We start from the raw sequence: 26,938 nt of genomic DNA on the forward strand, positions 1-26,938 counted from the left end.
GTTCCACAGGTGTATTCAGTTTTTGGAAATTCAGCGAGCAGTACATTTAGGATTTGTGCACGTTTCTGTGTGCATGTTACACTTCCATAAAAATCTCTTAAAACTAAGAACAAAAAAAATTAAGTAGGGTGAGTTCTAGAACATTCCTCGAAAGCTGCATGCCTTCCGTGAACCCAGGACCCAAATCCATATCCAGGACTTTCTGGAGTGCTATTTAAACAACCCTGATCTAGTCCAGCCCCTTCACTCTATGAACATTTCAATTCCCCCACTTTAAAGGAGTGAACTGAGGATGAAGAGAAGATACCCACCAGGTTTTGTAGCATGCAAATGGTAGAGCCAGGCCTAGAACACAGTCCTCTGGGCTCAGAAAAGAGCAAAAATTGAGGCAAATCAAGGCAGTGTAGTGCAATGGAGAGGTATGTGGGCTCTGCCACCTTCTAGCTGGGTGACTGGGGCGGTCACTTAACCCTCATCTGAAAATCAGGGGCCATAACGGTACCCAACTCAGAGTTGCCATGAAGATTAAGTGCTCAAAGACATCAGCCAAGATGACTGATGTTTTTATCAAGGATGCCAGATCACAAGAGAGAAGGGGAAAGGACTCGTGTGTGCTTACCACGATCATGCTGGGCGCCACCAAGGGTGCCTTCTGATCTCATGCAATCCCCCCACAACCCTTCAAAATGAGATTAATAGACCCATTTTACAAATGAAAGTATGGACAACCTGAGTGGTAGGCAGTGAAGACAGGAATGCCTGACCCAGAGGCACCAAAGAGCAGGATTCGACATCACAGCTGCTTGATGAAGGGAATCATGGGGACCAAGTGAGGGCTCTCCAGGAGCAGGGCCTGAGGAAAGGCCCCTGCACAGCCTCACCTCCTGGGGCCTCCTCTTACACCCTCACCTTCCTGTGGGCCTCTCTCAACTTGGCACCAGCCAGCCCTCTCTCAGCTCCAGACTTGTGAGCCTCACCCCAGGGATACTCCCACCCTGTTGAGAAACTTCTCCTGTTCCCTCCCTTGGCCCAGCCCTTGGGCATCACAGGCACCACACCCTATCTTCACTGCTTCTCAACATCCCACATCAGATCCCCCTCCCTGCCAATAGCCCAGCCCAGCTCAGGCCTTGTACTCCCCCACCTGGAGCACCTCCCTCTCCTTCAGCCTCCCTTATGCACCCAGGAGCTATTCTGACATTCCAATCTGGCCCCGCCCCTTTCATTCAACACCTTCAAGGTACAGGGTAAGCATAAATGAGTCCTTCAGAGACCCTCCCACCTCTGTTGCAGCACTCATCACTCCTCCATGCTTACTAGGTGCCAGGCACCACTCTAGGCCCTGGGGACAGAGCCGGGCGTAAGACAAGTCCTGACTACATCTTGCCCAGGCATCCACACTGACTCAAGTCTGAATCCCCAAGTATCTGACAAAGGCCCTTGTCCAGAAACACAAGTCAGAAAATGTTAGTGAATCAGCAGGCACATCTGGCTGTGCACACGGAGCCAGCTACCTCCACGTCCAATCTGACAAATGCTTCCTGAGGCCCCTGCTTCTGTGGCTCCTGCTGCCCAGATGCCCACCCCTGCCTCCTCTGTGCACCCAACTCCTACGCAGCTTCTAAAGCCCAGTCTAATGCCACCTCCTCTGTGAAGCCTTCCTCGGGCCTTCCACAGCTGAGTCAGTCCCTCCTTTCTGTGTGACAATGACTGTGTCCATGCCTGTCTCCTCCATTGAACTAGGATTCCCCTCCCCTCAAAAGTAAGGAAACCATGAGGCCACGTGTGACTCATTCCTGTACCTCCAGAACTTGTGTAAAGCCTGACACACAGCAGCTTCAGAAAATATTTGTGGAATGAATGAATCCATCAAGAGAATGAGTATCAGGAAGAGAACACTGGCTTATGGGCCTTGGGGAGAAGAGATAAGTATGAGAAGAAGCTTGAAGTCCCTAGGTCAGGGCTGGGGAACATCTGGCCCTAGGGACTCACAAAGCCTGCGAAATCATTTGGTCTGGTCCTGTCAGAGTTAATGAAATGTTTGACCAAGTATAGCAGGCTAATTTTTAAATTGATCATTTGTATGGCCCTTAAATGATGTTATAAATATCCAAATGGCCCTGGGCAGAAAAAAGGTTCCCCACCCCTGCCCTAGGATCATGGCTCTGCTCTCTTGACACCCCCCTCCCTGACCTTTGCCCCTGCTCCCCACCAAGGACCCTATCTCTTCGGGCCCCAGGAAGACCCTGGAACTGGCAACACTCCCACAAGCACAGAGGTCTGACTTCTGCCAGCCAGCCTGCCTGGCCCACAGGGCTCTCAGTGAGGCTGTTACGAAGTGTCTGGTTTCCTGTCTGCAGGCCATCTGTCCCTCCCCAGCAGGATCACTGGCTCTTCTCCAGAGGGACTCGAAATCCACTTTTAGATCAGAAGTTCCCTAGGGACTGAGGGAATGGCCCGTTGACACTGCTTTAGGGGGCCTCTGACATCCTGTGGAGCCTGTGGTAATGCTTTCAACCTCAGCATCCATAGCACTAGCCAGCTCAGCTCACAGAGGCACTGAGGGACCCCCAAGACGTGGATGCCAGTGGGCCACGGACTTGGCTGCTGCAAAGAGCATGGCTGCGGCATGCCCAGCCTCTAAGCCCAGCTGCTCCGGACAGCTTCCTGCTCACCAGATCCTGTGTGTCACCCCTCCCTGACCTCCTAGAGGCCACTGTGTCCGGTGGGTGGCAGGGCTGCAGGGGAGAGGGCGTGGCCTCGAAGACTAACACTCAGCTCCAACAGGGACTTGCTGTGGGACCTGTTTCCTTACCTTCAAAAGAAGGAAAATAAGACAAACCTTATGGAGTAGCTGAGAGGTTTAAAGAGTGACACCTGGAAAGGGCCTAGCACAGTGCCCGTGCAGAACAGTGCTCAGTGAATATTCCTGACCCACAAGGCCTGGCTCTGGTCTGGAAAATGCAGGAGCAGCACCAGTGGGCTGCAGGACAATGAGGGGACGAGAAGACTGGAGATTCAGAGCACAGGCTCTGGGGCCTCAGACACTCACTTCCATCCTGACTACGCCACTTACTGGCTGTGAGACCCTGGGCAAGTCGCTCCACCTTTCTGAGCCTCGGTTTCCACATCTTCAAGATGGACATTAAATAAGTTAACATGTGTGTCAATACACTTGGCAAGTGTGACAAAATGGCCACTCCTGACCGTGACTGACGGGGCCTTCCATGGGCCAGACACTGTGCGGTGCCCTGCCTGCGTGGCCGCGTGGAATGCTCATGGCGCTCTCCTGTGAGCCAGGCCTTCCTCTCCGCTGTGCAACGAACAGCAGGCTGGCGGAGCCCGGGTTGGGCCGGCTGTGAGGGCAGAGTCTGTGCCTCCCCTGCCCTGGCAGCGATTAGGATGGTAACACCGTGGCCCAGTCCGGGGTTGTTGGGTGCATGAGTCACAGCCCCATTGCACTGTGCGCTTTGCCAGCTGAGGCATCCCTCCTCCTGACCAGGACTGGGCTGGGCACCGCTCAGGAAAGGCCCCTTCATTTACTGCTGCCCCACAAGGGCCACTCACCAAAATGGTCGTGACCACCAGCGTCTTGTTGGCCAGCGTCTGCGACAGGTTGATGTCCAGGGTGGTGGCGTTCATGGCCAGGGTCCGGTTAGAGTACCACACCCCGATCTGGGGAGGAGAGGGGTATGGTACTCTAACCGGTGGGGTCCCACCCCGCCCTCCCTCCTTTCCACCTCCACCCCACCCCACCCAGTCAGGGTTCTGGCTTCACCCTGGGCCTGCTCACCTCACGGTGGCCCTGCCGGGACTTCTCTAGGATGCGCAGGGTGTAGTTGGTCCTTTGCCCTTTGCTGTTGAATTCGACCCGCCCGGTCAGCCCGTCATACTCTACCTAGCAGGGTGGGAGGTGGCCAGAGGGAGGGGTGGCAGGAGCCCAGAGAGATGGGTGAGAGAGGCCCAGAGGGAAAGAGACAGAGGTGGAGGGGACAAGAGAGAGGGAGAGGGACCAGGAAGGACCACGATTAAACAAGCAAGACCACACACCAGCAAACGCAGGGTGATGGAACAAAGACACAGGACGCAGCAGTACCGGCAGGCAGAGGAAAGCCAGGAAAGGAGGGACAGAGGGAAGAGCAAGGAAGAGGCGCAGAGGGAGCAAGAGGCGTTGGAGGTGGGGGAGAGGGCAAAGGGCCAAAAGGTGGACACAGTGAGTCCCCCACTGGAGGCAGGCTGATTGCCCTCAACCCTCCCACTCCCAGCTCACCATGCGCAGGTAGTTCATGAGGCTGGTCCCGTGGGGCCAAATGTTGGCCGACGTACAGGCCAGTGGCTTCACACCGATCTCCTGGCTGCGGTTCAGCTCCCGGACGGCACTCACCACCACATGCACGGCATCAAACATCAGGGCAGCCGACAGCTGAATGGGGGCAGAGGTAGGGCGGGACAGGGAAGAGGAGCTTAGCCAGGGGAGTCCCCGAGCCCCCTGGTGCTACCCCCAGCCCTCAGACAACTCTCTGGTGTCTTTCTCGGGGAATGCATGTGACAGGGAAAGGTGTGCATGCTGCCAAGCCTCTATGGCAGCATCTCTTCCTGAATGCGTGTGACCATGTGTCTGTTCAGGGGAGGGCATGTCTGAGTGTGCCTGGACAGCCAGTTGTGTCACCCCCAAAGGGGGTGTTCATGGGCCTGAGGTGAGGGTGCGCCTGGGAATCTGCATGTCTCTGCGGCTGATGCAGGCTGTAGACAATGGCCGCAGGCCCTCTCTCAGTGTGCCTAGGGATGTTTATGTGGGTGGGGCTGGGCAAATGTTCCTATTTGTTTATACACAGGGCAGGGCTGGGTGTCTAGGAGGCAGGAGCACATAATGGCTATGAGCCCGGGTCTGGGAGACAGGCAGGTCTGAGCTGAAGGCCCAGTTCCACTATTCCCTGTAGTGGGCCAAGTCCCCACTACCCTCTGAACCTCAGTTTCCTCCCCTGTATAGTGGGGATAATTGCCATCTCTGCCTCTGAGTACTAGGGTGGGGATCAAGCAAGATAATGCAGCAAAGAACTCCAAACAGCGCCTGGCACACGGTGCGGGCTCCATACAAGCTGCCACTGAGCTGTGATTGATGGCACAGGGCGTCTGTGAGTGTGTCTGTGAGAGTACGTCTTAGCTGGGTGGATGTGCAGGTGTGAATCTCGTGCTATGCAGGTAGGCGCAGGGGTGCGAATGAATGTGCCTCTGTCTATGTCCATGTGTGCACATCCGACTGCATGGCTCGGTATCCGTGAGTTTCTGTGCACGCAGGACTGTCTCAGTATCTTGGTATATGACTAGATGTCTGTGAGCAAACACACATAAATATGCATCTTTTGTATGTTTGCATTTATTCAGCATATATTATCAGAAACCTACTCTGAGCCAGGCTGTCTTAGGTGCTGGTATATAATGGTGAACAGAGAGAAAGCCCTGCCCTCAAGGAACTTAAATCATGTATGTGTATCTATATCTAAGCAAAATATAGAGCAAGCCACATGGTAATTAGATAAGCAAAGACAGGTGCTATGGAGGAAAATACAGCAGGGAAGGGGGCTATATCGTGGGGAGTTTCCCATATTTTAAATGGGACCAAGGAAGGTCTCACAACTAAGGGGACATTTGAGCAATGACTTGGTGATGAGGAAGCGATGCACAGGCCCTGAGGTGCGCATGTGCTGGGGCGGCAGAGGCACCTGGAGACCAGTGTGGCTGCTGCACCATGGGAGGTGGAGAGGAGGACAGGTCAGACTTATCTCAGAGTGAGGCTGCATGGCAGGTATTCGGGAAGTGAGTGGGAGCACCAGAGGCTCTGAGCACCAACTGGCAGAGATTTGAAGGGGCCCAGAGTATCTGTGTGCAGAGTGTCTGTGTGCGGGGGCGAGGGGGCGTGCTCACTGCAGGGCCCGGGTAGGTGCTGGCTTCGCAGTTCTCTCTCCAGGACATGTTGAGGCTGCGCACAAACTCGGGGTAGAAGGGGTGCGAGGTGTTGAACATGGAGAAGCCCAGGATGTTGGAGGAGTCCTCCACGATCCCGTCCAGGTGCAGGATGGGGAAGTCCTGGGACGAGAAGAAGGGTGAGACCCGGGGCCAGGCACCACTGGTGCAGATATCATGGGAGGGAATGGGGTCACAGGGGCTGCTGGGGGTACGCACCATGGTGGTGAGGATGTACTTGTAAAACGCTGAGATCATGCCTAGCTCTGAGGCCTGGAGAACACCGGCAGGAAAAGAGGCGACCAGAGAAGCAGAAATGGGGAGAAACCGAGAGGGAAAGAGATATTTAGAGACAAGCCTGGCGAGAAGGCACCCCGTGGGAAATACAGTAAGAAACACCCAGAGATAGAGAGAGGCAGGAAGAAGACATATGTGGGCAGGGGGAGACCTTGATCCCTCGCGTTCAACCCTGCTGACTGGTAGCCCAGGTGGGATGTAGTTGCCTTGAATGCCAGCGCCCCTCTTTAGATCACTTAAAAGGCTGCCCTCTGGAGACAGGCACAGGGACACCTCAGAAACAGGGCAGGTGGGGAGGACAACCTTAACCTTAATGCCCAGGCTGCCCACGCCAGGTTTGGGCTGCTCACTTGTAAGGCTCAGCCTGGTCCCAGGTCAGATAAACTACCCCTGCCACCTTTAAAAGCCCTTTGCAGCAAAGGCAGCCAATATGGCTCTAAGAGTCATGTTTTGAGCCCCTTTTCTCACAGCCCCTGAGGAGAACAAAGCTAGAAGACCAGGCCAGGAATGCCCAATCCTGCCCCGCAATGGACATTAGAACTTTAACCGGCACCAGCTTGCATTGCCTGAGTGTCAAGAGCTGTGATCATGTGGGTTATAGCCCATTCCACGACAGGGATGGACAGGCTCGAGAGGAAAGTGACCACAGGTCCCTGAGCACACACGGGGAGGGTCAGGTCTCCGGCCCAGGCCTGCTACCTGAGCATAATCTTTCCTACAAGCCACCCTGCCTCCAGAGCCTACGGGTGCTGTCCACACCTCTTCCTATAAGCTACGATCAGCAGTGACATATGGTTTTAATTTTTTAAAAACTGGAGAAAGCCCTAGCCAGTTTGGCTCAGTGGATAGAGCATCGACCTGCGGACTGAAGGGTCCCAGGTTCGATTCCGGTCAAGGGCACATGCCCGGGTTGTGGGCTCGATCCCCAGTGGGGGGCGTGCAGGAGGCAGCTGATCAATGGTTCTCTCTCATCATTGATGTCTCTAACTCTTTCTCCCTCTTCCTTCCTCTCTGAAATCAATAAAAATATATTTTAAAAAATAAAAACTGGGGAAAAATAAATAATACACGTTAGATTATGAGGAAAAATTAAGAGCAGGAAAGCAACGAATGATGAATGAATGTGGGTCACTGGTGGACAGCATGTGGCGGGCCAGCATCTGACACGGCCTCTCCTGGGTGGCCTTGAGGCAGACCGTTCCCCGCAGGAACCCCAGCTTCGTCATCCACAAATGATCATCACACGTGCCCACAGGGTGGGTGAGAGCCAAACTAAAGAATATGTGCAAAGTGCCTCAATATACAGCAGAACACGCACTTCATAAGGATACTAGGAAGCTCCCCGTAGTCTGGGCCAGGCAGGGTCCCATGAACTTTCCCTACCACTCACTCATTATCCCTCACTACAACCCACTGAGGCGGCAGCTGTTCACAGGGAGGGGAGGCAACTGTCCAGAGTCCAATGAGGGCTGCAACTGGGGAACAGCCGAGCCGAGGGACAATCTTCCTGATTATCTCTGCACACAGGAAGCAGGTCTTCATACCCCATGTGACGACCAAGGCCTATGGGCACTAGGCCATGTGCTCTGTCCCCCATGTTTCTGTGTCTGACCCCGTAGGGAAGCAGAGACAGGGGACCCACCTTACGGAGGATGAGGTGGGAGATGGAGGCATTGGCGTCGATGATAATGGTGGACACCTTGTCATCACGGATCTCCTTGAGCAGCGGCGTGGGGTCCCGGCTGTCATCCAGCATCCTCACTGACAGTGTCTCCTTGGAGATGAGGAAGCCTCGAACCAGCTCCTCCAACCGCAACAGGCCTGGGAGTGGGTTCAGTCCTGGATTAGAGCCCCTCCATGTGCCTGACATGGGGCAAACACTCCCTCCTCCTCACCACCATGGGGGAACTGGGGAGGGGATGAGGGTGCACTCAGGAGATGGGCAGCTGTCTGTCCAGAGTGCAGCTGGCTGTTTTGGGGTACTGGACCCAGGGTCCTCCCAAATTAAAACCCCAACCTGCACTTCCTCCCGACCTCCAGAGGCCTTCCTCCTGCCACCTTCTGCCCCCACTGGTATGTGTGACAGGCATCTCCCACTTCACACGTGCAAAGCCACATTCTGCTCTTTTTGCCCAAACCAGCATGTCTCCCAAGTCGGTGAACAACTCCAGCTTGCCAGTCTCTCAGGCCAAAAACCCTAGACAGCAGCCTGGCCTCCTCTCTCTCACACCCACACCCAATCTACCTAAGCTCTACCTTCAAAAGACATTAGACCCATCGACTGCATACCCCACCATCACTGCCCTGACCCAAGCCAGTGTCATCTCTTGCCTGTTACAACAGCCAAACTTGCCCCGAGTCTGTTCCCTACTCTGAAGCCAGAACCATGGAAAGCAGACGTGTCCCTTCTCTGCTCCAAATCTTCTAACAGCTTCTCATTCATTCAGAGCGAAGGCCAACGTCTGCAAGGCCCGCCTCCATCTGCTCACCCTCATTCTCTCCTGACCTCATCTCCCCGTCACTCCCTCTTCCCGGCCACACAGGTGTCCTCCATATCTCACACTACCCTGTGGCCTTTGCACTTGCTGTTCCCTCTGCCTGGAACACGCTTCTCCCAGATCCACCTTCAGATCCTCACTAAATATCACGCCCTCGATGACTCCCACACCCAGCATTCCATTTCAGACTGCCCCCTCATTCCAGCACGCCCAGTCCCTCACCTGTTTGTTCACAGGACTTTTCCCTTCTGACTAAACAACGTCCTCATTTATGTTCATTGCCTAGCTCCTCCCTTTAGAATGTAAGTTTGATAAGGGCAGGGATGCCGGCCTGGCTTGCACACTGCCATATCCTTAATATCAAGCAAAACGCCTGGCACATAGCAGGTGTTCAATAAACACCCTTTGAGACAGGAATTCTTCCCGGAGGTTTCTGAGCATACCCTCTCTCTCCAGCTGCACAACCACAGACCCACAGCTTCCCCAACATCTCCACCTAAATGTCTCACAGACCTCCAACCCAACTGTGCCCCGAATGACTCTCTCCTCCTCCTCGACAGGACCTGGTCACAATTCATGACCCTGCCCTCTCTCCTCCTTCACGACTCTTCTCAAATCTGTGGTCTGTCCATCCCACGGCCCCACCTGGGTCCTAACCAGCACCATGTCCTTTGCCTCTCGCTGGTCTCCCTGCCACCTCTCATGTCACTCTCCTGTCCCTCACCCCACCCTATGTGGGAACCTTCACCATCTTCAGGATAAGATGGACACAAGGTCCTGCCTCATGCTCCTATACTCCTGCCGCAGGGAATGACTTTGAGCCTCTCAAAGGGGCCACACTCCCTCGGTCGCAGCTTGGCCTGCCATGCCCTCAGAACATGACCCCCCCACCCCCACCCTTCAGGCCCAGCTGCGATGTCCCTTTCTTGGGGATTCAGGCTCCAAACCTCCCAGACTTTGTGCTTCGACAGCCCCTGCTTAACTCCTAACACAGCACGTGTCACTCCATATCACAGCTGCTCAACCACTGGGTCCTCCACTGGCTCGGAGCTCCCTGAAGTCAGGGGCCATGCTGAGCAGGGGCCTTGCATCTGGCAGGTGCTTCGTACTATCTGTGGGCTAAATGGTTCCTTCAGGAGTGGGGGGAGGGCTCAGTGGAACCAGAGCTCTGTGTTCCTGAAGGGGAAGGTATAGTGGGGACCAAGAGATCGTTCCAACCAGGGGGCACTGATGACTGTGGGAGACTAGATCAGTTGGGAAGGGAGTTTGGGGAACAGAAAACGAAATGTCCAGTTTCCTCCCTCACACTCGGCCTTGGCGCAGATGAGGCTGGCCGAGGGGTAGTTGAAGGACTTGAGGATTCGGGAGACCGCCAGGCTGACATCCTCGTTACTGGGGTACAGGCTGACAGATGCAAAACGAAGGTACTGGAGGCGAGGCGTCTCCTCGGGACCCACCTTGATGTGGGGGATCTGGACAGAGAAGGAGCTTTTGCTTCTATCCTGCTCCCTCCTCCCCATCCTCACCACCCCGGGACCCGCACCCTGCCTCACCTCCTTCTCCCCACAGATATGGCTCACGGTGGAAGCAGATGCAGGGCTGGAGGAAGGCCCCAGGACAGACACGACCCCCTTAGGCAGGATCTGACACACTGTGAGGGGTAGGAAAAGACCACAGAGTCAAGGACCCTTTCCCTCCTCCCCGTCCCCACCACCAGGGAACCACCCCAGCCCAGGAGTGGAACTGACACTCCTCCACCATGGGGATCCAAGGGCCCAATCCCTGCCACCCTATGGAGGGGCACAGACAGAGAGTGACAGGGAGAAATGGCAACAGAGAGACAGGTCAAACCAGAGAAAAACAAAGAGAGGAAGAGGAAATACCAGGGGCCTCCTCTGGCCGCAGATCCAGTGCCAGGTCACTCGGCCTGCATTTTGCTCAGCCTTTCCAACCATGCTACAACCTTAGGTGCATCCAACACCCCTTCCACCCCGAACCCGTGGCCAAGGTCCCCCCTACCCTCTGCACCCCAAACACCATGCTTCTGTGGCACTTGCTTGCTCTACTTTCTTCCACATTCTTTCCCCTTAAACATGTGTGCATCTCAAGCCTCGAAAGTAGAAGCTGTTGCTATGCTGCCCAATGCCCATTCTCAAGGCAGAACCCTGACTTTTCCTCAGGGAAGCCCCGTGGTTCCCAGGATCGATTGTCACCTGACCCAGGATTACAGAACCATATCGTCCTGGCCACTGTGATTGGTTCGGAGGCTGAAACGGGCTCACACCAGGCCTTGGGGAGCCTTCCCCAGGTCTTCTGCTACAATTATTACTGGGTTTGCTAAATTGGTGATATAAGTTCTGAGCTGTTGGAAACACACTGCCACCAGTTGGGAAGGGCATTCCTGAAAATTAAGCCAACTTAGAGAAAAGCAGGACCCAGAGATGAAGACAGAGAGATCCCTGCCACATTCAAATAAAAGCATCAAAACTAAATGCCTTATCTTCCTCCAAACTTGCTCCTTTTATAGTTTCCACACTGGTGAGGACTCACCATTCAAATACCTGGAAATGTGACCCTTGCTTTCAATATGTCTCCCAATAGCCAATTAGACACCAAATTTTCTTTTTTTGTCCTCAAATCTTCTCACAACTATCCTCTTCTCTTCAACTCCTCCTCCCCTGCTCTACTTCAGGGCTCTCAACTCAGCCTCCTCACTGATCACCTGAATCTAGCCTCTGGATTCACTTTCACCAGCTCCCTGGGCTAAACCCACCGACAAGTCCCCACTGCCTACAGATGAAGGCAACATCTTCAAGCCGACTACTGCAGGCCTCCTGGAGCTGGCCTGCCAGTCTGCCCAACCTCACCTCCCACTCCCAGTCACACTCTAGTCCAGATGTCGTCTCTCATGATCCTCCTAAACATGTCCTGAGTCCAGGTGGTCAGGATGGGTATAACCCCGTACCCTGTTCCTTGGCTCTGAATACCCCCCCGCCCCCCCCCCCCCCGGCACTCCACCCCAGCTCCAGACTACAAGCACATGCCCAGAACACCATCTGTCTCCTCACCCTCTATCCCAGCTTCTCCCAATTTATATTCTGTGCTGCAAAAGTCAAAAAGTCCAGGAAACATTACTCCTCATTCTCCCTCTCAGTGATTTGAAATATACATGAACATAATAAATGCTCTGATAAGGCCTGTAGGAAAGAAATCTGTCTAAAACACATTTGAAGGCAGCATCTCCTAAAGGTCTATAACTCCAGCATGTTAACTGACATTCATTCAATCCACAGTGTTCAACAAATACTTATGCATCCCTACTATGTGGCATACTTTGAGCAACACCACTCTTTGTATATATTTTGTTCATCTTTCAGAGCTCAATGTCAGTTTAGCCTTCTCCAGAATGCCTTCAGTAGCCCTGCCCCTTAGGCCCCTGCCTTATTGCCTGGGCCCCTCATTATTCAGCCCTGGAAGCTAAGTGTCTTTGGTCAACTATGAAGCTTATTTTTCTTTTAAATACATTTTTTATTGATTTTTAGAGGGAGAGAGGAAGGGAAAGAAAAACATCAATTGAAGAGAAACATTGATTGGTTGCCTCCTGCACACACCCCTACTGGAGATTGAGCCCGCAATCCTGACATGTACCCTGACTGGGAATCAAACCAGAGACCTTTTGGTGCACAGGAGGACGCTCAACCACTGATCAACACCAGCCAGGGCAAAGCTTATTTTTCAAATTAGGCCCTCAGGGCAGGACTGGGCCTGATGCCCTCTCCATCCCCATCCCCAGCAGCACCATCTCTGGGAGACAGGCAGAGCTGACATGAAAGAAGGGACGAATGGAGCTAGAAGAGGACAAGGCGAGCTAAGGAGGTAGGGGGGCCGAGGGACTCACTGAGGGGTACTAGCCAGCCCAGCCTCACCCCACACCCCCGAGGCCCTGCTCACTGGTGTCCGTGGTCTCGTACTGGCTGTCCCGCTGCAGCTCAAAGATGTCCACTTCCACTCGGGCCTTGGCTGGGACCTCGATGATCCCGTTGATCTGCTCCCGGGCCAGGGCCAGGGCCAGACGTTCACCACGGCCACACACCGTCTGATCATCCAGGATTGCAGCTGAGAGGACACAGGGGTTGGGGACCAGACTCCGAGATCCTGGGGTGGGAGTGGGGATGGGAACTGGGGTCTGGACTCCTGGATCTGAGGCTGAAGAGAACTGGGTCCAGGGAAGAAGTAGCTAGGGACTACCGCTCCTCAATGCTGAGGAAAGCTGAGAGCGGAGGCCCGGATCCCTGGGTCCTGAGGAAACGGCCTGCCTGCGTTCCCAAAGAGGAGCCCAGGGTCCGACGGGAGGGTCTCTGAGGAGGCAGGGGCAGGGCTGCAGGGCCTCACCCATGCGCAGTGATGAGAGCACCTGGCAGCTGGGGCTGGCAAAGGCGACAATCAGCAGCAGCAGCAGCTCAGCCGGCATCTTCCTCCCCTCCTCATGGGGACGCAGCTGCCGCGGCCCCCACTCGCCACCTGCAGGGATCACCATGGGGAGACTGAGCCCCTTTGGAGGACTGCTGGACAGGGTGACCACGGACCTGGGACATTGTGAGTGAGCTCTGAAGGGCCCTGCCCTCATTAGAAGCTGACAAGACAGTGCTGAGGGCATTGCTAGGAAGGAAGCTCAGACTGCAGGAGCACTACTAGGGAGGCGCTCACAGCACTCAGGCACTGAGTGGGAGAGCCACTGCTCAGGAATATTCACAGCTACCAAAATGGGAGGGAAGCATGATATGGATCTCAGGTGAGGGCGAATACCAGGGACCATCCCCACCCCAACAGGAGACCAAGAAGTGCCACCCCCCCACCCATTCCGCCCTTGGGCCCTTGTCTCTGGGCAGGCAGCTGTTACTAGGCAACAGAAACCGGCTGGAGAGGATGCAGTGGTTGCTAAGCAACCCCTCCCAGGCCTCACTTGCCACCTTCCTGACGTCCCTGGTTCCCACAATTCCACAGGGAGAGAGGCCTGGACATCCGGGGTCTGGAGGGTAGAGTATCCGGGAGTTAGGAAACTTGGAGAGAGAGGAAAAGATGGAGAGAGACACACATGGAGACACATAGATAGACCGAAAGCAGCTAAGGGGCTAAAAGAGTAAAGACAGAAAAGGGGGAGGGGGAGAAGAGAGAGACAGAAAGAGAAAAAAAGGCTAAGAGGGAGGAAATATGAAAAGACTCAGGAATGGAGAAAGGGAAATATAGGTAGAAATACAAGTGACCAGAAAGATGATAAGAAGACAGGGAAATGGGGCTAGAAATGGAGAGGATAGAGGAGGAGAGTTACAGGGAGATAAGGAGAGAACTAGGAGAGAGAAGGAGGGAAGAGACTGGAAGGTAGGGAGACACAGAGATGGAGAGAGAAGGGGCAGGACAGGCAGAAGAGAGAGAAGTCAAGATACAAGAGAGACAGAATAGAACAGGAAGACAGAGAATGGAGACACAAATCCACTCAAGACGCCACCACAGAGAGCCAAAGGGAAAGCAAGGCAGGGAGTGCACTGTCCGCCCAGCTCTGGGCAGCTAAAGATTGGGGGGAGACAGTGCATCTTTGCTTCCCACAATTGTTCCCCACCTCTAGCAAGTTAGAGATTCCTGTGGGTACCCCAGCCTTCTGCAAGATGACCACTGGGCACGGGTGACTTGAGCCAGATGTGCGACTTCCCTTGGACATGGGCTATGCCCTGTGGGTGTCTCTGGGAGAGGGTTACTGTGAGGCCCAGAGTGCTGGGAGGTAAGCCTTGGGGTCGCCCTGTACTCCACCCAATCTCCAAGGAAGGAGCGCTTGCTTGCGCTGGTAAAAAGGCAGAACAAAACCTGCCTAGGGAGGGCAGAGACACAATGAACACTTCAGACTGTCCCTGCTGGCCAGAAAAACCTAGGTCAGGGCAGCAAGAGACCCCATCAGTCCCCGCTCTACCCCAGACTCCCATGTGACCTTCAGCAAGTCTGTCTGTCTGTCTGTCTCTCTGTGGGGGCTTCTGGGAAGATAGGCTGGGGGTATAAAAGGGCATATTGGACAGGCTGTGGGCTGCAGACTGCAATTTGGATCTAAGGTGAAGGCCTGTCAAGAGTGGAGCAGCAAGGAAGACTGGGAGACCCAGAAGGAGAGCTCAGAGGGAAGGAAGTGGAGGCTTGGACTGGGAGAGAGGCAGAAATGAGGCTGTCATCTGCGACACCAGGGGCTTTGGGGCAAATCAGGGAGCAGAGACTAGAAGATGAAAGACTGAGGAAGATACAGAGGCCAAAAGGGCAGGGGCCCAAGGGTGCCAGACACAGGTGGGAGCAGAAAGACAGAGACAGAGCGCTGCGCCAGGGATGGGGGCCACAAGATGGACACAGGTGCATAAGAAGTCACAGACAGAAAGACAGACAGACCTAAAGTAACCAGGACTAAATAAGAGAGAAGGACACACAGACATCACCTAGGAGACACCAAAGGAGACAGAGACCAGAGAGAGGGTGTGAGAGAGGAAGAGAAGGCAAGCCTAATTCCCAGGCTCAGGGACTTAGGTGAAATACAGCAGCAAACTGAGCAGAAGGGACTGAATTAGGGGGGTCCTGCCAGGGGAGGGAGACAGACAAGTGGGCATGTGAGATACTGGTATCAAAGGTAAGAAGGCAAATGGGGTGAGAAAGGGGGCAAAAGAAATGACAACAGGCACAAGAAGTGTGGGGAGGAAAGAAATTGCTAACCTCTGAAAAGAAAGAGGGCTCCTTGGAAAGAGAGGAAAGAAGTGTGTCAGAGCCACACAGCAGATCCATAGGAGAAGGGGTGTGCAAGACTGAGAGAGACAGACAGAGACAGACTCAAACTAATAGAGAGAGGGAGTGAGAGTCAGGGAGGAAAACTGAGGTGGAAGACTGAGAGACCTGGAGGGACACAGGCAGGAACAGGCAAAGCACCCATAGGAGGGGAGCCAGTCCGCATAGAGGTGCACCCACTCAGAGTGCCTGCGGGCACGTTGGGGGACCTGGAGCATTGAGGGGGGCGGGTGAGGGGAGAAGTGGGAAGAGGATTGGGGGGATTGTGGGCAAGGCCATCAAGGAAAAGAAAAGACAAAGTCGCAAAGTGGACCGTGGAGAGAGGCAGTGGCTAAGGAGTGAGCAATGAAGGGGATACACCCAGAATGAATCTGGGGAGGAAAGCAGAAAAGTGAGAGAAGGCAGCTGGCCTCCAAGCCCAGGGTTAAATAGGGAGGAGGCCAGGTGGGCAGATGCCCAGGCAGAGCACAGAGTAGACAGAGAGAAGTGGCAAGAGGGCTAGATTTGGCATGGCAGCCTCCAGAAGAGACAAGAGACAGGGGAGTTTGGAGAGAGAGAGAGAGAGAGAGAGAGAGAGAGAGAGAGAGAGAGAGAGAGAGAGAGATATATCAACGGAGACACACCAAGAAATAGTTAGGATACCGGCAAAGAAGAGAGAAGTTGGACAGAGTCAGAAGCCCCACAGCCACGTGAAATGGAGATTCAAAAACAGACAGACTTTTCCAGGAGATAGAGACCAGATGGCATGGGGATGGGTCCATGGCAGGCAGAGAGGATGAGGCTCAGAGGAAAGAAGAGGGAGACGGAGGAAACAGTGGGTGCGAGCAGAGCCGGTCACCGGTCACCGTGGAGCCAGACTGGAGAGAGCAGGGGCGGAGACGTGCCAGGAGTCCGGAGGAGTGAGACCACAGTCAGCCCCTCAGGACCCCAGACGCTGAGGGGCAAGGGTGAGCTGTGTACCCAGAAGAAGGGGTGAGAAAGGGCCAAGGGGAATGGAGGTTGGGGACATGGTGGGGGAGGGTATTTGCCGGTCCCAGGAGCAGAGAAATGTGCCCCCCCATCCCCCCACTTCACCAAGCGGCAGTAAGTACAGCCTTCCAGGACTCAGGCCGGCCCCAGCCCAACCCCTGCCCTGCGGACACTTACGGATCCTGGTGGGACGGAGGGCAGGGCTCCCTCGAGGCCCGAGAAATGACAGCGGGGAGATGCTCTGGCACTGGGCGGTGGTGTGGCTGGGGCAGGGAGGGGGGGAGAGGGCAGTCCACAGGGCCCCCTCCCCCACCTCCGGTGGTGGCCCCAACTAATCCAAAACGGGGGCTCCTCAGGAGCAGGGAGAAAAGACAGGTGAAAGAGGAGAGGGTGGGCCGAGGAGGGGAGGAAGGAGAAAGGAGAAAATGGAGGAAAGAAGGGGAGAGAGGAGAGGGCGAAGGAGCAAATGGAGGGGAAGGAGAGAGGAAAGGAGGAGAGGAAGGTGAAAATGGGAAGGAGGGGGCACAGGCAAAAGCCGGGGGAGGGGGAAGCCGGCCCAGGAAAGGGCCCCTGCCCCCTCCCCTAGCCGGGCAGGCCTGGGGGGGCCACTGGGGGCGAGGACTGGGTGGAGACAAGGAAGCCAGCCATCAGAAGTGAGGGAGGGAAGGGCTTAATGGGGGGGAGGGGGCCACCCCTTCCCCCCTCCCCCCAGCCTTGGCCCAGCCCCGGATGAGACTAGGGTCTGGAGTCCTCAAGCCCTCAGCCCCCGAGGGAAAAGCATGCTGGGGGTGGGGAGAGGCTGAGGAGTGGAGTGGCTGGAGAGGATGTGATGCTGGGAGACTCAGAGAGCCAAGAAGGGAACAGGCAAGGTGGAGAGATGGGAGGGAGGGAGAGGACAGGGAGGGGAGGAAGGAGAGGAGCAGGTGGAAGAGGAAGGCAGAGGAGGGTGGGGGTGTCCCAGGGGGTGCCCAGCGCAGGGCCTGGGTGAGAGGGCCTGGCCACCGACTCCTGGTCTCCTGTGAGGATCAGCCTCCGGCTCTTGGTTCCCCAGCTGGGCCTGCCTCTCTGCTGCTGGCCGTCACCGCTGCCCACTGCCGCCTCCACCACTGCCACCTCTCCTTCTCCCCTCCGAGGCTGAGGCCGCTGCCGGCCCGCCTGCCCGCCGGCTGCCTGCCTGCCACCCGCGCTGGGTCCTGGAGCCAGGGGGGGCGGAGAGATGAGGGAGGCAGGGAGGAGGGCGGGCTGGAGAAAGGGAGGGAGGCAGGCAGAAAGAGAGGAGGGAGGGGAGTCAGAGGAGGGGGAGCCGGTATTGGTCGGGGTTGGGGGCCCCCTTGAGGAGAATGCTGATGAGGAGAAGGCCCTGCATTGGATGGAGGGCCCACCCCCAGGCCACCCCCTCCACCACACCATGCCACCGCCCTGCCCAGGCAGCCCTTGGGCACTGGAGCCGATGAGAGGTGGGGAGACCTAATAAGAAGGCCGTGCTGCTGGGGGAGAGAGCTGACAGGGATGAAGAAATATGAAAAGAAACAGAAAAAGAGCCATCAAGACCCACGGAGTTGGGCCAGGGTCCACAAACCCCACAAGGACAAGGACAGGGAAAAGCCCAGAGAAACGAGAAAAAGGCCCAAGGAGACAAGGAAGCAAACCACAGTGACAAGCAAAGGACTTCAGAGACAGGGCAGCTGTGGACCCAGAGAGCCCCTGTGAAGATGGAGAAAGGTCTATGGGAACAAAAGCCCTCCTCAGGGATGGGGAGTGGTCCATGGTGATGAGAGAAGGCAATGGACAAGAGATGCCCACAGAAATGGGAACAAGAAAGCACATCACAGAGAAGGGAGGCGGGCCAAGGAGAGTGAGAGAAGGTCACAGAAATGGGCAGGAGGCCCACAGACACCAGGGAACCTATAAAGATAAGGATGCAGACACAAGAGGCCCACTGAGGCAGGAGCAGCCAGCCCATAGAGAAAAGGGAGAAGCCCCCAGAAATAGAAATAGCCCCCACAGAGGTGAAGGGTGGTGAGTATGGGAATTCTCCATAACGCATAGAGAAATCCTTGGGACCTATGTAGATGAGTGGGTGGGGAGTAGAGGCCCTAAATTCTCTAGTCACCTGAAGAGAGGCAGTGGGAAAGGGCAGGGAGGTGGAGGGCAAAGCCAACTGAAATGGGAGACTTCCTCCCCCTCAGGAGGGAGCTGAGCAGGGCAGGGAGCTGGAAGAGAGAAGCAGCAATACAGATCTTGGAGTCGGGGTGGGTGGTGCACGCCTGGGTGGGGGTGGGGGGTGAAATTTGGGGGGAAGAAACATGACAGTTGGTGCTGAAGGCTGAGTCCATGACTCACCACCAGCCCCAACTGCTCGTGATGGGGAGGAGACACTGACACACTCACGTGCAGCACCCCAGCACACGTGACTGCATGCCTCGAGCACACATGTGGCACGTGGCAACTCACACTGGCTTGGCATGGGAAGCCCTCTGCAGCTGGCATGTGGGGCGTCCCCAACATACATCTGACACATACATCTGACCCTGAAGGACCACCAACTTTGCACACACCTCCTTTGCTTATGCAGGGACTCCAGCTTAGAATGCTTGTCCTCTCTAAACTGAACCTGTCCCAGAAGTCTTAATCCTGTGCCACCATCTCTGGGAAGACTGACCTAGGCCTCAGTTTACTCCTGTATCACCTGAAGAGAAGGGACTAGCCAACCCGAATAAGTTGGGAGGTACAAGCAGGTCAGAGCAAGAAAGGGGTCTGACAAGCCAAGCTGGCTGGCATTTTCTTACTTTCTTTTTTCAATTAAACATTTTTATTGATTTTTAGAGAAGAAGGGAGGTGAGAGCAAAGCATCCATTGGCTAGCTCCTGCATGCTCCCTACCAGGGATCAAGCCCCCAACCCTGGGCATGTGCCCTGACTGGGAATTGAACCGTCAATCTTTCGGTGCACAGGATGACCAACCCACTGAGCCACACCGGCTAGCTGGCATTTTTAAGTGGGAAGAGGAGGCCTCAGCAGGAGTGCGAACCTGTCCAGGAGCACAGAACTTGTCAAAGGCTGAACCTAGCTTCCAGGCTCTCTAGCTCCGGCCCCAGGTGATTTCACCCTGAGGGAAAACCCAGATTACCAGTTTTAGAGCTCACTGATTCCCACCAACTTCCTTCCTCTACTTCTTGCACTTAATCCATTCAACATGCCACTGGGTCCCACCTGCCAGGCAGTAGAGCTTGGGGATCATGAGGTAAAAACCTTGGAGTTAACTCCTGGGTTGGAATCCTGGCTCCGACTCTTCCTAATTATAGACAAGTTACTTAACTTCTCTGGGCTTCAGTTTTGTGTGTGTGTGTGTGTGTGTGCGCGTGTGATTTATTTTTGTATTTGTTTTTTTGTTTTTTGTAAAGTGAAAATAATAGCTCCTCCCTCTAGGGTTGTTGAGAGGATTAAACCACATAACACATGGAAAGCACTGGGCACAATACTGAACGCTTAATACACTCAGGACATGTTCCAAGCTATTATTACTTGAGGTCCTAATAATAAAAATAACTCTTACGTAGCTTTTACTCTATGCCTCACAACAATCATATGGGACAGGGGCCATTATCCCCATTTCACAGATAGGAAAACTGAGGTCCAAGGGAGATGACTTGCCCAAAGCAACAGCTAGGAAGTGGCAGGGCCAAGATTCCACTCCAGTCCAATCCAACCCAGCCAGCCTGTTTTAATGACATGGGCCTGGTGTTAGGGAGTTTAATCTAGCAGTGGTTCTCAACCTTCTGGCCCTTTAAATACAGCTCCTCATGTTGTGACCCAACCATAAAATTATTTTCGTTGCTACTTCATAACTGTAATGTTGCTACTGTTATGAATCGTCATGTAAATATCTGATATGCAGGATGGTTTTAGGCGACCCCTGTGAAAGGGGTTGAGAACCGCTGATTAGTGAGGAAATTAGGACGCCTGGGTAGAAACCAATTGCATGACATAGCAAAATTATAACTGGACCATCACTCCTAGGTCTGACTGTGTGTGAAGCCCCCTGGTAGCTTTTTAGCCTCAGGAAGGTAAAGGACCAATTCCTCTGAGACTCGGTTACTCATCAGAGAAATGGGGGCAGGGCGTGATCCAAGCCAGTCTCTTGCAGCTGCCCTGTCCTTGGGTTCAGGGAGTCGCTCTAGAAACATTTGTAACAGCTCTGGTTGGGGCAACTCACTCGCAAACTCGGGGACCCGTAGGTCATCTACCTCCCTCCCCACTCACACCCTCCGTTTCTTCACATCAACTGCCTCTCTCTGCGTTACCTTTTTTCTTCAGGTTTTCCTCATTCCCTCAGATTCTCTCTCTTGCTTTTCCTCTGACATTTCCCCAACCCCCTCCCTCAAGAGTCCCTCCGTTTTTCTCCTCTTCCTTTATTCCTCTCTTCCATACAAAGTGAATCTGGAGCCTTAATTTCCTCTTTTCTTCCCTCCCTGTGATTGGTTTCCTCTCCTCTTTGAGCTGACTCGTGCTTCTTCACTCTCTCCCTTCGCTCCTCGGAGTTCCTGCTCCTCAACTCCCCCGCCCTAGCCCTCTGGGAATCATGTGCCTCAATTTCCCGACTTTCCCTCTCAACCCCCACGCGACTACCCGCCTTGTCCCCAAGATGGCGCCCGCAGCCTCACTCCGCCGCCTGACGTCATCACGCTGCCCCTCCTTCTGAGCCGTCCAGTGGAGTCGACTTGGAGATGGAGGAGGAGCAGCCTCCAGGCGTAAGGGGCGGGCACTATCAACCCGGGACCAGCCGGAGAGGAAAGGTCGCTAGGGGATTGGTTGGGCGCTGAAGGGATCCAGATGCTCCATACTATTGGTCCAAGGCTCGGAGACGTAAGTGCCTATTGGCCAAATGGCAGGGGCTAGACGGGCGATGATTGGGTGCGTTTGGACGTCGCACGGCGGCCGAGGAGGAAGGTGGGAGGAGCGTTGCTGAGGGCGTTTGGGGGCGAGAGCGAGGCTGCGGAGCAGGCGAGAGGTGACGGCGGGAGCTAGAGAGAGCGCAGCGGTAGGGTGGCCGCGCAAGGGGAGCGGCGGCCCGGGCCCGGGCCCGAGGCGTGCGAGACGGCGGAGGCGGGTGAGTGCCGGCGGGCGGGCGGGCGCGCGAAGGCCCGGCCCAGCCGCTCACCCTCCCTGCGGCCTGCGCTCGGCACCCCGCCTGCGCGCTGTGGGCCGGAGGTGGGGCGCGCGCCGGCGGTGAGTGCGGAGCTGCGCCAACCGCCGGCAGGGCCTGTGGGCGGTGGGTGGGAAGGGGTCTAGCGTCGAGTAACGGGGCTGAGTGAGGAGGGTCCGGGTTCGGGTGGAAGCCTGGGAGGGTCCTGTGTGTCCTCGGTAGAGACTCCAGGGCGTATCGGAGCGAGGGGCTTGGCGTGGGACAGTCCAAAACCGAAAAGGGGTGGGCGGTTAGAAGTCACTTGGGTGCCCGGGGAGGTTTAGGACGTGAGAAAAAGAAATAATTAACTTAATGTAAAGAGAAGATTTAGTTATACTTGGAAAAATTAGGCCAGTGAGAAGGGTCTTGAGCTGAAAAGATGTAGGAAACGGACATCCCCAGAGGGCAGATTTAGAGCTGAGGGAGAGTGCCAGGTGTAAAGAATGGGATTCTATTAATGTGAAGGGGAGTTAAACCAAAGTGAAGGAGGGCTGGATACCCTTGGAATGGGTTGAGAGGGATCTCTGTGCAAAAAAGGGTTGTTATTTGAGAAAGATGTCTGGGTGCCCCTAGAAAGAGGGAGGTAGTCCTTTGGAAAAGTATAGGGAATTAGGTCAAGGTGAAGAGTGGAAATTGGAGGAGTTCAGGGTGTTGAGAGAGATCTGTTCTGGGGTCGTGGAGGGTGTCTGGGTATCACTGGAATGAGAATGACCTGTTACGTTAAGTTGAGAAGAAGTTGGGGGTCTGGGTATCCCCAGAGTATTTAATACTGGCTGGTGAGGGAATCTGGATGTGAGGAAGGGGGATCTGGCTCTTCTCTGTCATTGTTAAACTGGGGGTCAAGGGGAGTTCTGCATAAGAAGAAAGGTTCTGTGTATCCCTAAAGGGGACCTGGGCATGGAAGGGTCTATGTGTGAAAGGAGGTCAAGCTATTAGATATCCCTGAATTGGGTTAGTGTGTGTGCGGGATCTTTCTGCAAATAAGGGGAATTCAGTTGATATGAAGAGGGGGCCTGAGCATCCCTGGAATGAGTTATTGTGGGAGGGGGTCTTTTTGCAACGAATAGGTAAGGTTAATAATGTGAAAGGGGGTCTGGGAATCCCTGAATGGGTTTGGGTGGTTGTAAATGAAGACAAAGGGTCTAAATCAATGTAAGAGGGGATTTGGGTATCCCAGAGGGAAATTAGAATTGCAGATGAGGTCTCAGTGCAAAGAAAAGGTGATTGATGTGAAGAGTGTCTGGGTACCCTGGAGATATGTTAAGGTGATGGGAAGGGTCTAGTTATGAAAAATGGGTTAGGTATTTGTGAAGATGGGTCTGGATATTTTGGATAAGGGGTCAAGGTTGGGGGAGAGGGCCTTTATTTAAAGAGGAGGGAGGACCTGGGTATCATGGGGAAGTGGTTAAGTAGGAAAACCTAGGTATGGAGATGGATTAGGCCAATGTGAGAAAAGTTGATTGGAGAAAGGGATAGTTTGATGTGAAGATCCTGGGCACCAGAGGGAGAGAGTGGATAGCAAGGGTTGTGTGTAAAGGAGAGGAGTTGCGCAATGTGAGGGTGCTTACAGGTGTGGGGCATGGGGAAGTTTGAGTGATCTAGGTGTAAAAAGAGGTTCAGAGTCTCGGGGAGGGAGCAGAGGAAGAGCAAGACTGGGAAAAGTGGGTGGTTAAACCCTTTGTGGACTCCCCTGGGAGTGGAAATGGATAGTGAGTTGGTAGGGAGAGGAGTCAGTGGAAGGAGGTCTGAGTGGAGAGGACAAGGGTTCCTGTGTGATGGGTGGGGCCTTGGGCCAGCTTTGAGGCATGGGAGAATGAGGGATTGGACAGGTTACAGGGATTGGGTGGGTGGAGTTGATTCTGGTTGATTCAGTAGATTCACCAGAATGGACTGCTGGGAAGATTTTTGTGCTTGGTGCCCTTGTGTGTTGGGAGAGGAGAGATTGTTAGGAAGAGAGGTGGGAGTGGAAAATGGAAGCAAGAAGTTAGAAGGGGATATAGATCTAGGTGGGGGGATGGTAAAGGGAAAGAATCATTCCTGAGAAGGACTGAAGAAGCAGTGGCTTAGTTGTGATTTGCCCCCAAATCTCCCCTTTCCCAGCCCAGGGCCTTGCTGCCGCCATGACTGAAGAGTCAGAGGAGACGGTCCTGTACATTGAGCATCGCTTTGTCTGCTCTGAGTGCAACCAGCTCTATGGATCCCTGGAGGAGGTGCTCATGCACCAGAATTCCCATGTGCCCCAGCAGCACTTTGAGCTGGTGGGTGTGGCTGACCCTGGAGTCACTGTGGCCACAGAGGCAGCTTCTGGCACAGGCCTCTATCAGACTGTGGTGCAGGAGAGCCAGTACCAGTGCCTGGAATGTGGGCAACTGCTGATGTCCCCTAGCCAGCTCCTGGAGCACCAGGAGTTGCACCTAAAAATGATGGCGCCTCAGGAGGTAGTGCCAACTGAATCACCACCAAAGGTGCCCCCCCTGAGCTCCAGTACCATCCATTATGAGTGTGTTGATTGCAAGGCTCTCTTCGCCAGCCAGGAGCTCTGGCTGAACCACCGGCAGACGCACCTCCGGGCCACTCCCACCAAGCCTCCAGCCCCAGTTGTCCTAGGATCCCCCATGGGCCAGGCCCGTGTGGCCGTGGAACACTCATACCGCAAAGCAGAAGAGGGTGGGGAAGGGGCAGCTGTCCCTTCTGCTGCTGCCACCACTACTGAGGTGGTGACTGAGGTGGAACTGCTCCTCTACAAGTGCTCTGAGTGCTCCCAGCTCTTCCAGTCGCCAGCTGACTTTCTGGAGCACCAAGCCACCCACTTCCCTGTTCCTGTCCCAGAGTCTGAGGAGCCTGCCTTGCAGCAGGAGACCCTGGCCCCAACACCTGCAGAGGTGGCTGTGACTCAGCCTGATCCCCTGCCATCCTCTGACCACAGTTACGAACTGCGCAACGGTGAAGCCATTGGGCGTGATCGGCGGGGGCGCAAGGCCCGGAGGAACAACAGTGGAGAGCCAGGTGGGACAGCCACCCAGGAGCTCTTTTGCTCAGCCTGTGATCAGCTCTTTCTTTCACCTCACCAGCTACAGCAGCACCTGCGGAGTCACCGGGAAGGTGTCTTTAAGTGCCCCCTGTGCAGTCGTGTCTTTCCCAGCCCTTCCAGTCTAGACCAGCACCTTGGAGATCACAGTAGCGAGTCTCACTTCCTGTGTGTGGACTGTGGCCTGGCCTTTGGCACAGAGGCGCTCCTTCTGGCCCACCGGCGAGCTCACACCCCAAATCCTCTGCATTCATGTCCATGTGGAAAGAACTTTGTCAACCTCACCAAGTTCCTTTATCACCGGCGTACCCATGGGGTGGGAGGTGTTCCTCTACCCACAACACCAGTCGTACCAGAGGAGCCTGTCATTGGTTTCCCTGAACCAGCTTCAGCAGAGACTGGAGAGCCAGAGGCTCCGGAGCCCCCAGTGTCTGAGGAGAGCTCAGCAGAACCCGCTGCCCCAGGTACCTACCGCTGCCTCCTGTGCAGCCGTGAATTTGGCAAGGCGTTGCAGCTCACCCGGCACCAACGTTTTGTGCACAGGCTAGAACGGCGCCACAAGTGTGGCATTTGCGGCAAGATGTTCAAGAAGAAGTCTCATGTGCGCAACCACCTGCGCACACACACGGGCGAACGGCCCTTCCCCTGCCCAGACTGCTCTAAACCTTTCAACTCGCCTGCCAACCTGGCCCGCCACCGGCTCACGCACACAGGGGAGCGGCCCTACCGGTGTGGGGACTGTGGCAAAGCTTTCACCCAAAGCTCTACATTGAGGCAGCACCGCCTGGTGCATGCCCAACACTTCCCCTACCGCTGCCAAGAGTGCGGAGTGCGTTTTCACCGCCCCTACCGCTTGCTCATGCACCGCTACCACCACACTGGCGAGTACCCCTACAAGTGTCGCGAGTGCCCCCGCTCCTTCCTGCTGCGCCGGCTGCTGGAGGTGCACCAGCTTGTGGCCCATGCTGGGCGCCAGCCCCACCGCTGCTCATCCTGTGGGGCTGCCTTCCCTTCCTCACTGCGGCTCCGTGAGCATCGCTGTGCAGCTGCTGCTGCTCAGGGCCCACGGCGCTTTGAGTGTGGCACCTGTGGCAAGAAAGTGGGCTCAGCTGCTCGGCTACAAGCACATGAGGCGGCCCACGCAGCTGCTGGGCCTGGAGAGGTCCTGGCTAAGGAGCCCCCAGCCCCCAGGGCCCCACGGGCAACTCGCACACCAGTTGCCCCCCCAACGACCCTTGCAGGCACTGCTGCTGCAGCCCCTGCGGCCCCTGCCCGACGCCGGGGCTTAGAGTGCAGCGAATGCAAAAAGCTGTTTAGCACAGAGACATCACTGCAGGTGCACCGGCGCATACACACAGGTGAGCGGCCATACCCATGTCCAGACTGTGGCAAGGCCTTCCGTCAGAGTACCCATCTGAAGGACCACCGGCGCCTACACACAGGTGAGCGGCCCTTTGCCTGTGAAGTGTGTGGCAAGGCCTTTGCCATCTCCATGCGCCTGGCAGAACATCGCCGCATTCACACGGGTGAAAGGCCCTATTCCTGCCCCGACTGTGGCAAGAGCTATCGTTCCTTCTCCAACCTATGGAAACACCGCAAGACCCACCAGCAGCAGCATCAGGCAGCTGTGCGGCAGCAGCTAGCAGAGGCAGAGGCTGCTGTTGGCCTGGCAGTGATGGAGACTGCAGTGGAGGCGCTGCCTTTGGTGGAAGCCATTGAGATCTACCCTCTGGCTGAGGCTGAGGGAGTCCAGATCAGTGGCTGACCCTGCCAGCTTCCCTCTTCAGAAGCACCATGCCCTGTTGCTGAAGAACCCCCCTCCAACATCCCCTTAAATTTCTGTACAGTGCCCCTTCACCCTTCCCAACTGCTATGTAAATTCTGTAACTGGATTTATTATCTTATGAGGAGTGTTCTGGGGTCCCTAATATGCATAAAAGTGCCCCTCATCCTTCCACTTGTTAGCACTGGTGGCCCCAAAGTGAAATAGTCAATAAAAACTGATTTGGACATTTATGTGCTTTTGGCTGTGCAGGGTGGAATTTGGGAACCATGAGCCCAGATACTTTTCATGGCTGTGTTCCCAGCATCTAGAATGGCCTGGCTAGTAGTAGGAGCTCAGTAAATATTTGCTAAATTGAAGAGGACCTGAATTCCAAGGTTATGATATGGCATCTGGGGAGTAGGGACT

General features: G+C 55.1%; 2 protein-coding genes across 4 annotated transcripts in view; one reads left to right on the forward strand and one right to left on the reverse strand.

The window, feature by feature from the left end:
- GRIK5 (glutamate ionotropic receptor kainate type subunit 5) overlaps positions 1-17,785 on the reverse strand; it is a 56,076-nt gene extending 38,291 nt beyond the window's left edge. The window contains exons 1-11 of the mRNA XM_070398873.1: positions 16,713-17,785; positions 13,152-13,280; positions 12,711-12,875; positions 10,313-10,410; positions 10,066-10,231; positions 7,904-8,082; positions 6,184-6,237; positions 5,926-6,087; positions 4,271-4,423; positions 3,794-3,898; positions 3,568-3,675 (exon numbers count right to left, since the gene is read on the reverse strand). Coding sequence (XP_070254974.1) covers positions 3,568-3,675; positions 3,794-3,898; positions 4,271-4,423; positions 5,926-6,087; positions 6,184-6,237; positions 7,904-8,082; positions 10,066-10,231; positions 10,313-10,410; positions 12,711-12,875; positions 13,152-13,230 — 1,269 coding nt within the window. The 5' untranslated portion in view covers positions 13,231-13,280; positions 16,713-17,785. The remainder of the gene's footprint in view (positions 1-3,567; positions 3,676-3,793; positions 3,899-4,270; positions 4,424-5,925; positions 6,088-6,183; positions 6,238-7,903; positions 8,083-10,065; positions 10,232-10,312; positions 10,411-12,710; positions 12,876-13,151; positions 13,281-16,712) is intronic.
- Positions 15,880-26,763, forward strand: ZNF574 (zinc finger protein 574). 3 transcript variants are annotated; one of them, XM_070398877.1, is made up of 2 exons: positions 15,880-16,538; positions 23,820-26,763. In XM_070398877.1, exon 2 carries the CDS (start codon positions 23,840-23,842, stop codon positions 26,510-26,512), a length of 2,673 nt encoding a protein of 890 aa, XP_070254978.1. In that variant the 5' UTR covers positions 15,880-16,538; positions 23,820-23,839; the 3' UTR covers positions 26,513-26,763. The 3 variants fall into 3 exon arrangements, with proteins under 3 accessions (XP_070254978.1, XP_070254977.1, XP_070254976.1); XM_070398876.1 differs by lacking the exon at positions 15,880-16,538 and adding an exon at positions 21,504-21,545; XM_070398875.1 differs by lacking the exon at positions 15,880-16,538 and adding an exon at positions 21,516-21,644.
- The last annotated feature ends 175 nt before the right edge of the window (positions 26,764-26,938 follow it).

Source organism: Myotis yumanensis, unplaced genomic scaffold, assembly GCF_028538775.1.
Source record: "Myotis yumanensis isolate MYYU_CA2020_CCGP unplaced genomic scaffold, mMyoYum1.0.hap1 SCAF_18, whole genome shotgun sequence".
NCBI lineage: Eukaryota > Metazoa > Chordata > Mammalia > Chiroptera > Vespertilionidae > Myotis > Myotis yumanensis.